At 37.7% G+C, this 11,092-nt stretch overlaps 1 protein-coding gene across 4 annotated transcripts in view; it reads left to right on the forward strand.

The window, feature by feature from the left end:
* Positions 1-11,092, forward strand: part of OSBPL3 (oxysterol binding protein-like 3) — a 43,715-nt gene that overhangs the window by 20,958 nt on the left and 11,665 nt on the right. For all 4 annotated transcript variants that reach the window (XM_010007572.1, XM_010007574.1, XM_010007573.1 and 1 more), the window contains 4 exons: positions 252-386; positions 1,091-1,184; positions 8,195-8,445; positions 10,428-10,565. In XM_010007572.1, coding sequence (XP_010005874.1) covers positions 252-386; positions 1,091-1,184; positions 8,195-8,445; positions 10,428-10,565 — 618 coding nt within the window. The remainder of the gene's footprint in view (positions 1-251; positions 387-1,090; positions 1,185-8,194; positions 8,446-10,427; positions 10,566-11,092) is intronic.

Raw genomic sequence — 11,092 nt, forward strand, 5'->3', positions numbered from 1 at the left:
CCAGAACTGATTTACTGAATATGCATTGCTTTTTTTTCCACCACTATTTTTTTTCCTTTTCTCTTTGGTCTGTATTACTTTGGTTTTAAATCCCTCCTTGAAACACAAAGTACCTTTCACTAAAATGGAGAGGAGCATGTGCCATCTTCTCCCAGCATTTTATAGCCCTTTAAGTTAAGTGACTGGAATTGCATGCAGGAGTGCTGTTTGGGGTACCTCTCCTCTCAAAACTTTTTATTTCTTTTAAACAGGAAAATTCAAGAGAAGAAAGCAGAGGTCTGGTTCACCAGGTCTCCAACGAAAGCAGACTGTCTATAGCTGACTCTCTCACAGAATTTTTTGATGCACAGGAGGTCCTACTGTCTGCTAGCTCTTCAGAAAATGAGGTCTGAGCATAAAGATTGACATTCTGATGTGCTTTCTTACCTGCTACTTGACACGTAGTCTTTTTGAGTGCTAATTTCACATCAGATGGCTGCGAGAAAAATGAAAACTTTCAAAACATGTAGAAATTAATATGCTGCATATACTTATTTATTGTCATTATCTCTTCACTTTAAAATGAAACAATGATTGTGGAAAATTTTTATATGCACACTGAGGCAAATGGTCATTAGGCAGCTAGTATGCAGGTACTGCCTGTATTGTACAGTCTGCCTTGAGTCGTCATACAGGTGCTTAAGAAATTGTATCATAGACGTATATATTCACACCTGTCCTTGAGGTACTTGGAGGTATCTTGTGGCTGATATTGTGCATATTGAAACTTAACAGCTCATTTTGTCATCTCAGTCAGACTCCATAAAAACCTTGGCTTTTGATATAAATAAAGCCTTCTTCTCTGTGGGGCCAAGAAGGTGAAGTGTGTCTCCACCAAAAGAATAGGTGAATTTTCAATGATGGTGATGTCTCCCAAACTCAACTGTGTCTTGTTAGGACTTTCTAGGACTTTCCTGTAATACCAAAATACAGCCTAAACAGTTCAAATCTATTAGAACAATAATTGCACCAGAAAGTAAGAATTTTCATGTGCATATGGGGTTATTTTAATGAGTGATGTATCTTGCTTATTTCCACACCCCACACTCAGGTATCGGATGATGACTCATATGTAAGTGATATCAGTGATAACGTCTCAGAAGATAACTTAAGCAATGACATGGAGAATGAAAGACACACTTTAGGTAAGTTCAGTGGGTTTTTTTACACCATGTTTTAAGAATTTTCTTTGTTTCTTTTTGTTTGGGTTGTTTTTTTCCCTTCTCTTTCTAGAAGTAATTGCATATTACAGGTTTTGACATGAAAATAATCTGTGCTTTTTCTCCTATATAGCCTCAGAAATATCCCTGCCATCTTTGTCTTTTTTTCTCCCATACTGAACAAAAATAGTTCTAACTTTTGAGAGTTAAGGAGCAAAGTTTGAAGCATTTATAACAAAAGATTTGCTGAACCAGTAAAAACTCATGTGGACATGGTGTTTTATACTGCATTTTAAATACTCTTCACCCCTCTTGACACAACAAAGCCACGTTCAAGTTAGTTGAGAGAACTTTATATCCCAAATATTTTTGTTAAATATTCCAGGCATTAGCACAAAACACAGATCTTAAAGACCGGTTACGCAGAATACATGCCGAATCTATGATCCTTGATTCAGCATCTAATGCAAAATCAAGTCCAGATTTGGTGAAGGTGGGTATGGATTTCCTCTTTCAGTGATGTCTGTTCCTCAAGCCCCTACATCTAAACAGTGCTGCGTAGCTGCCTTTGTGTCCTGTTCTTATCTTTCCTATGGTGTTTTGTGCTAGTAAAATGAGTCTGTTTTTGTGGTTGAGTAGTTTCTGATGATGTGTTGTGTAGACTTTCCTTGTGAGCAGTTTTCCAGAACACGTTTCCATTACTTTTTTGGTACTGCTTCCTGGTGTTCTCCTTCATGCCCTGCATGCTTCCCGTTCAGCATGAACAGAGCTGCTGCCTTGTTACTTTCATGCTGTTTCTCTCTCCCTTACTCCCTTGTTCAATTTCTAGTTCTGTTGTCTTTCTGTTGCCTGTCTAAACACTGTTATCCCAGAACACTGGCTACCATTGTGGCTCACCTAAGGTTTAGAACAGCTGTTGGACATTTCCATGAAAGGATCAAAGAAATGACATGTACAAGAGCCCTTTCAGCCATTTAGTTTTCTTTGTGGAAACCTGGGGAATCTTCTGCATATCCAGTTAGCCAGTTTGAGAAGGACTGATGTTCAGACAGTTTTTTGGCTTGCTGTAGAATACGTGTGAATGTGGTGTATTTATAGGTCATGGGACCTAGGTGTTACTGGTGTCTTATTTCTGGTGGATTTTCCTAAGTGTTAACTCAAACAGAATCTTCTGCTGTGCTTGTAGTATTCAACTTGAGTGAATGTAACATCAGGGAATTTATATAACTTATTATTTCCTTTTATTTCTAAAGACAGTTTAGTCACTCCATCTGTACACTTCTGGTTTAGTTCTGTTTTAGCAGAGCTGTGTTTTGGTCATATTTAGCTCTTTGCTTGGTTTGGGGTTTTTTTGGTTGTTTGTTTTTTGTTTAGTTGTTTCTTTAGTTTGGTTTGGTTTTGGGTTTTGTTGTTGTCATTGGTTTTTTGGGGGGGATATTTAAGGTAGTTGATCATTCTCATGCCTTTTGCTTTTAATCCCATGAGAATTTGAATAGCACTTAAACTGCTTTCCAGACAAGCATTACTGCATTGCTTTTTAATTTCAGGAGTTCTTTATTTTCTTATGTAGTGGAGGTCCTTGCAATGACAATGGGTTATTTCTGCAATTATGCATAAGACATATATATATACACACAGACACACACCAAAAATAGCTTTTAAAAGATCCTTTAGAGGTTTCATTCACAAATTCCCTCTAGCATGGTTTGGGATGAAACTTAAGGATGAAATAACTTACACTGGAGAAGTTTCATGTTCTGAGGACTGTGATAGCATAGTGCTACTGTGAGGAAGACAGGGCTGCTCCACAAAACTTGTCTCCAAATGATTCAACAGCTGCTATGACAGACCTGTGGAAATTGAAGTGGTATAAACTAGTATCTCAAGTCTTTCCATAAGGTAAAGGTTTGTTTTGTCTCTTGGGCAGTAATTTATCATGTCAGAGTGGGAACATGGAAGAAGACAATGTGAAACTCGCATGTGATAGGTAGAAAATACTTCCGTTCTTTTCCAAACCTTTCCAGCTCACTGTCTTTCTCAGCCTCAAAATACAGTATTGGAAAGAATCCCAGTAGCAATTATTATTTTAGTTTTTTTTTACTTGTAGACTAGTGTAACTGCCTTCCTACTGAAGAGGCAATGTTAAGGTTTCCTCTTGATGCTTCAAGTATATATATATTTAAAAAACAAGTCTTGTATGATCTCATATCACTATTATCAGCTGTAGTAAAATCTACCATCAGAAAAGCTTTGAAAGAAGATTTGTCAGTTTGATTGTAGACTTGTCATATTGTTCATTATCTTGTTCTGAAAGGAAAACTCTACAACTCCTACAATATTATGATAAGGCAGTAATTGTTACAAGTTAGTAAAGCATTTCATGCAGAAAAGCTTGAAAGCAGCTAATACACTCCTTTGGGCCAGCCGGTCCTTTTCCTTGTTATTGGTGGAGTTAATCAGGGAAAGCAATAGTGCACAATGTTCTTTGATGTTTTTACTGCAGCCACAGAATTAACCAAGTCTTGCTGGTCTCCCCACCTTTGCTAGGCCACCTTTTGGAACTCTGCTTATGCCGAGGATCAGTAGAGCTTCCATGGGAGGAGTTACTGAGATCTCTGTGGCAGTCAAAACAGTGTCATTTCGTGGCTTTGATAATATGGTTGGTTTGCTTAATACAGCTATCTCAGGTGTGGAGATGAAGGAAAGCTTTCCAAAGCACAGCATATGAAATTATCTAGTGAAGAAAGAGAGCTAGGAAAGCATTACTATTACACAGAAAGCAATTTTTTCCCTCTAAATTTTGCATGCCATTGCACTGCAGCCTTTGCATTAATAGCAAGGCTTAGGAGAAGACTAATTCATTTGCTAAGATCAGAAGGGAATGTGAGTCTAGGATGTAATATAAAGGGATGAGAGTTTTGTTCTTTTGGGGGCTTTTTGATTATATACTTGTGTATATCTGGTTAAATCACTCAAATATCAAAACATTTTACTTTTGTTTGCTTGTTTGTTTTGAGGAAAAAGTACATGCAGTGCCAGAACTGATTTACTGAATATGCATTGCTTTTTTTTCCACCACTATTTTTTTTCCTTTTCTCTTTGGTCTGTATTACTTTGGTTTTAAATCCCTCCTTGAAACACAAAGTACCTTTCACTAAAATGGAGAGGAGCATGTGCCATCTTCTCCCAGCATTTTATAGCCCTTTAAGTTAAGTGACTGGAATTGCATGCAGGAGTGCTGTTTGGGGTACCTCTCCTCTCAAAACTTTTTATTTCTTTTAAACAGGAAAATTCAAGAGAAGAAAGCAGAGGTCTGGTTCACCAGGTCTCCAACGAAAGCAGACTGTCTATAGCTGACTCTCTCACAGAATTTTTTGATGCACAGGAGGTCCTACTGTCTGCTAGCTCTTCAGAAAATGAGGTCTGAGCATAAAGATTGACATTCTGATGTGCTTTCTTACCTGCTACTTGACACGTAGTCTTTTTGAGTGCTAATTTCACATCAGATGGCTGCGAGAAAAATGAAAACTTTCAAAACATGTAGAAATTAATATGCTGCATATACTTATTTATTGTCATTATCTCTTCACTTTAAAATGAAACAATGATTGTGGAAAATTTTTATATGCACACTGAGGCAAATGGTCATTAGGCAGCTAGTATGCAGGTACTGCCTGTATTGTACAGTCTGCCTTGAGTCGTCATACAGGTGCTTAAGAAATTGTATCATAGACGTATATATTCACACCTGTCCTTGAGGTACTTGGAGGTATCTTGTGGCTGATATTGTGCATATTGAAACTTAACAGCTCATTTTGTCATCTCAGTCAGACTCCATAAAAACCTTGGCTTTTGATATAAATAAAGCCTTCTTCTCTGTGGGGCCAAGAAGGTGAAGTGTGTCTCCACCAAAAGAATAGGGGAATTTTCAATGATGGTGATGTCTCCCAAACTCAACTGTGTCTTGTTAGGACTTTCTAGGACTTTCCTGTAATACCAAAATACAGCCTAAACAGTTCAAATCTATTAGAACAATAATTGCACCAGAAAGTAAGAATTTTCATGTGCATATGGGGTTATTTTAATGAGTGATGTATCTTGCTTATTTCCACACCCCACACTCAGGTATCGGATGATGACTCATATGTAAGTGATATCAGTGATAACGTCTCAGAAGATAACTTAAGCAATGACATGGAGAATGAAAGACACACTTTAGGTAAGTTCAGTGGGTTTTTTTACACCATGTTTTAAGAATTTTCTTTGTTTCTTTTTGTTTGGGTTGTTTTTTTCCCTTCTCTTTCTAGAAGTAATTGCATATTACAGGTTTTGACATGAAAATAATCTGTGCTTTTTCTCCTATATAGCCTCAGATTACTTTTGAACAGTACATTCTGGCTAATCTATTTTACAGGGCCCAAGCACCATTGATTAAGCAGAATGCTGGTTCTGTATCAGCACAGAAACACCTATTTTCTTGACTTCTTTGGTGCAACTCCCACTCCTTTTAATTTCCTATAATGGCCACAGGATTTTTCAAAGTAGCAAGGCCTAGCTGATTTCTTATTTTTCAAAAAGTAATTTTCTTCTTGTCACTTCATTTTTCAGTCTACAACTTAACAACTGCATTCAGAGTTCTGTTGTTTTTAGCAGAACTTGATGTTTAAAGGAACATGAGAACAATTGCACACTGACATATCTGGTGTATGACCAAAAGGATTTCTTTCTTGCATGTTTTAATCATGATAGTCTTGTTAGTGCATATGCTTATTTAACCACCTTGCTAATTAGAGACAGAATACAACAAGGAGGGAGAAGAATTGATCATAATAAACTAATTGGCTTTGAGCCTTCAACTTCTTTCAGCTTTTTTTCAGCTTTTCAGGTTTTTTGTGTTGTTTTTTGTTTGTTTGTTTTTTGTTTTGCTTTTTTTTGTTGGTTTTTTTGTTTTGTGTGTTTTGTTTGGTTTTGTTTGTTTTATTTGAAAGATAGGAAAGAATTCAGATTGATTTAACTCATGATCTGGACCTTATAAAACTGTACTAGTGTGGCTGTTCACCTTCTTATAACAAGGGCTATCACTGAAACTCCTCTGTATTAGCAGCACTTCCACGTGCTTCTGGTACCTGCGATTTCTGTGCTCTGGGCAGCCTGCCACTCTCATAAATAGCAAACTGGATGTCTTTTTCCTACAGGGCTTTAGCTGAACCATAAATTTTGGGATTATGATAAAATCCTCTGGCCACTGTAATGTACAAGGTCAGAGCAGATGGTGATAATAGTCCAGTCTGGCCTTAAAAGTAATTGAGTGTAGCTGGAGGTGAGATGTTTTAATCGCCTTCAATATTGGCCATTTGTTACAGATATTTTCTTAAGGGGGCAGAGAGCTCTCAAAGGACATAGCCAAATAAAAATTCAGAGAGCTCTTTTGAATGAAGAAACATTTTTAGCATTTGCCTCTTTCCTCTCCAGATATCCCATAATTCCTGATATATCTAAGGGAACATCCTTCTTTTTCACTTCTTCTGATATTAAATAAATTCTTCCAAGAGTGAAGTATATGAGTTGACCTCTTAACAGTGTAACTGTTTCAGGTAGATTTTTTTATTCATAGAGCTCATGCCATTTTTATGCAAAAAGAAGAGGATTGTAAATAGTTTACCAGACCTTGTTAGGGTTACTTGGTCATATGAGATATTAGGAATTATAGTTTGTGAGTGGCAGAAAAGACAGCAACTTCTTGCTCTAAACTTTGAGGCTGCTGATTATGCTTGAAAACCTCTATCTGAGGCATGAGTTAGCAGAAGTTAGCCCTTGTGGTTGTCTGCACTTTGTCACTGTTGGAAGCACTGCTGATACCTTGCTCAAGTCAGTGGGCCAGCAGAGGAAATGGTGATTGAAATCGTGCACTCAAGGGCAGTGATTCTTTGGGCATGTGCAGTACAGGAACGATCGTGCTGCCCAGTCTTGTTTTAAGTCATCCAAGACAAAGCTGTGGGAGACAAGCCAGATGAGGGGTTGACAGGTTGGGGCTGTACCTGAATGTCTCCAAATGGTAACAGATTCTAGGGCAGGAGCTTTCTAGGTCCTTCTAAGGATGTGTAAAGATAAAATATCTTCTTGTAGTGGCAACCGTATTCCTCTCTGAAATGAGATTGATGTACAGCTAAGCACTGTTAAGTCTACTCGCAGAAGCTTGTTGCTCTGTTTTATACTGCCACAAAATATTTCATGGCACACTTAGAACTATTTATCCTGTTCCAAATGGTTTGACATAGTAACACAGACATATATTCATGTCAAGGACTCTAGACACAAGTCCTTTTTCATCTTCAGCAAATCCATAGCTCCACAGTTGCTTCAGATTTTCCACCTTTAAACCAGGCCATTTCTCCACCAACATATGGGACTACCTCTAATATCACTAGAATTTTTTAAATGCTAAGCACTTTGGGGAGCACTGTGAAAAAGCCTGCACATAAATCTGTGGTGCAGTAAATTTCCCTGGTAGAAGTATTTTAAAAAGTATGAAAAGAAAGGTAGGAGTTGTTATTATTCTTGGATCTGTAAGTTACACCTTGCCTTCTGAGAAGCATCAGCTTAATTGAAGCTCTGTCAAGGAAGGAGGTTTTATGTCACTTAAACAGATAGGAATCTATCTCTGTTACAAATAGAAGAGATATAATATTTACTCTTCCAAATTCAAAGGGAAACTTGAGCCTTTCTTACAGCTTTTAAGGGAAAACAAAGTAATATTTTATGCATCTTTTATACCTGGTATTTACCTCAGTTAACATACAGAAATTCAAATCTGGTTCTTTATTTTATCATTTTATATGAGGCTATCTTCAAACTACAAGTGAAATACTTGAATGAATTGTAAAGGTGGAAGGAAGTCAGAAGAAAAGATGGATACATTTTAATGTATGTTTGCAAAGGGAATGAAACTAAGGAAACAGTGAATTGACTTTTTCTGCCACTTCCTTCCTTTTCAGACTGTATTTCTGCAAGTGGAATTAGATGCAATTCTAAACGGAGAACATGTTTACCAGCTCCATGTCCTAATACAAGTAACATCAGCCTATGGAATATCCTGAGAAATAACATAGGAAAGGATCTCTCCAAAGTGGCCATGCCGGTTGAATTAAATGAGCCGCTCAACACCCTTCAGCGTCTCTGCGAGGAGCTGGAGTACAGTGAACTACTAGATAAAGCAGCACACACACCTAACCCCTTTGAACGGATGGTAAATATGTTATTCCAAATACTTAGCAGTATTCAATATAATTAGAATAGAGTAAATGTAAAAACAATCTGCCAAAGAAATTATGTTATCCTCCATTTTTCTTTTTCTCCCAGCTGAGAGAGGCAGCTCTCTGCACGTACTTACCTACGTGCTATTTTTGGCTCGTCTGCATAATTTCTGTTGCTTTGTCAGGAAGTCTCTCTCCTCAAGTACCTTGCTGTTCTGCAAGGTTAAACAAAGAAGTAGTTTAGTTCTGTCTTTCAGCTCTTGCTCTGTAAGATTAAAAACGTACAGCAAAAAAGGAGGAGGGGTTGAACTAGTGTAGTTCCCTCTTAAGTATGAAAGCTATGATATATCTTTTTTTAAGGGTGTCTAATCTGGTAACACATTTATGCATAGAGGATGATGGATCTTCCAGCCCTACACTACTGTGATATCGTTATATCAACTAAATGATCTTCATGTGTTTTATTAACTGGTTTTGTGAAGTTTTGGGATTGATCCAAAATGTTCTGGATCTCAGAACTGCCCAGAGAAGCTGTGACTGCCCTATCCCTGAAAGTGTTCAAGGCCAGGCTTGATGGGGCTTGGAGCAACCTGGTCTAGTGGGAGGTTTCCCTGCCCACGATAGAGGGGCTGGAACTTGATGATTTTTAAGGTCCTTTCCAACCCAAACCAGCGTGTGGTTCTATGCTGAGTGCAGTAATGGTGTCATGTTGTGCCAGTGCAGAACCCTGATTTCAGCATTTGGCAAAAGAACAAGAAACAAATGCATTTCAGTTGTTCTGAGCTACTCAATATGTAAGCCTGTAAATAAAGGATTAAAAGCTCTTCAAATTATCTTAAGCAGAAGCTATAGATTGTCCCTTAAGCTGAAGTAAGCTTTGGAACTCAATATATCTTATTTTTAAATGAGGTTATTAATTGATGTAAATAGCCATGTTATAAATGATGTTTGAAAAGCCTCTTTGCTCCATTCTGATATCCTGCAAGGGTTACAAATTAGCATCTGTTCTAAGGGCAAAGGGTGTGGCTTTTAACTGCAGGCTTTGGTGCAGAGCTTTTCTTGTTCCCTTGAGAACACATGTTAAAAGAAAATGGGCAGTAGTTGTTCATATGGGAGTGAAAAGTAGCCTTTTCCCTCCTTCCCACACACAGGCATCTGGAAATTAGCTGAGGGTGCTTTGCCTTTGAGAAGTTCCTGAGGCAAAATTAATGCTATTTGTTGCATAGTAATGGCAATAGTTCGTAAAAGAGCCATCCTGAAGTAGATTCTGTTTCTGAAGTGGTGGAAGGACAGCATCTACACTTATACAAGATGAGGAAAAGAGAATGAAAAGGAAGAAAAATGGTACAAAAGAGACCTGAATTGAATAACTCCAAATTTTAATTCCTCATGTTTAGGGGGAATTATGCTTGAGTTGACTGCAAAAATTTGGAAAGGTTACCTGTATCTCCATCACAATTGAGTTTACTGATTAGGAAACAGCACGCAGTAGATAAATGACAATTCAATTCACTCTGCATTGGAAACAGCAAACTTGGTGAAAATTCATCCAATACTTCCTGTGTCATGTTTAGGAAAAGGGATAGTTGCTAGATCCATAGAATCACAGACCATAGCTTTGAAAGCCAGTTATAATACAAAATTTAACACTGATTTTTTATGGTTACTGCTTTGAACTACGGAATGCTAAGTTTTTTTCAGAAAATGGTATTTTCAGTTGATGAAATTTGCAGTGTTTGTCCCTGGACGACTAAATGATTTTCTGAAAACGGAATAATTCTGTAATGTTTGAGCTAGTGCTTAAGCTGCAGGAGGTATGCATGTTTGTAGTCTGCAAATGATGGGAAAATCACAGAATCTGTTGTCAAGATAAGACCTTAATTATGTTTTTTCTCTGTTAAATCAGAATGTATAGCAAAAATTGTGCACGGCAGTGGTAAATTATTAATCCACGTACCATATATGTTTTCCCCAGGTCTATATAGCTGCATTTGCAGTCTCTGCATATGCATCCAGTTACTACCGAGCTGGAAGTAAGCCATTTAATCCTGTGCTTGGAGAAACCTATGAATGTATTCGTGAAGATAAGGGTTTCCAGTTCTTTGCGGAGCAGGTACTGAATGCTGCAGCCCTTAGGTTTCCTACTTGATACACTGCTTAATTCTAAAGGCATGTCTGGAATCCTCTGGAATTAAGCAAAATGCAAAATTACTTTACATAACCTAAGCCCAGCAAACCTCAAGAGACACTGCAGAATTATAAATTAAGGAAATGGCTCTGGGGGAAAGTCTGCTAACTCTAGGATGGAGCATGACAACCAACAGCTGCCACTCGAGAAGCCAAGGCTGGCAGGCTGCCTACGACAGTAACTAGATAACTTGGTTAAGTAGAGTGCAATTCCTTATGCTGAAATCTGATCACAACTGCAAAAAAGCATTCACGTTCTTGACATTTCCTCTTTGTGTGTCATCATTGAAAATACTGTATCTTCAACTATTTAATGTCTTCTTTAATAACAAATATTTCCCTTGTGTGAGTCTATCAACCACTAGTAATTTCTATGGCACCATGAATATTTCTGCTTCCTGTCCCCATGCTTTTGTAGGCTAAGCCTTTCAAGTCTGTTACCACAGTTCAGCA

The sequence above is a fragment of the Chaetura pelagica genome, unplaced genomic scaffold (assembly GCF_000747805.2).
Source record: "Chaetura pelagica isolate M959 unplaced genomic scaffold, ChaPel_1.0 scaffold10, whole genome shotgun sequence".
Classification (NCBI taxonomy): domain Eukaryota; kingdom Metazoa; phylum Chordata; class Aves; order Apodiformes; family Apodidae; genus Chaetura; species Chaetura pelagica.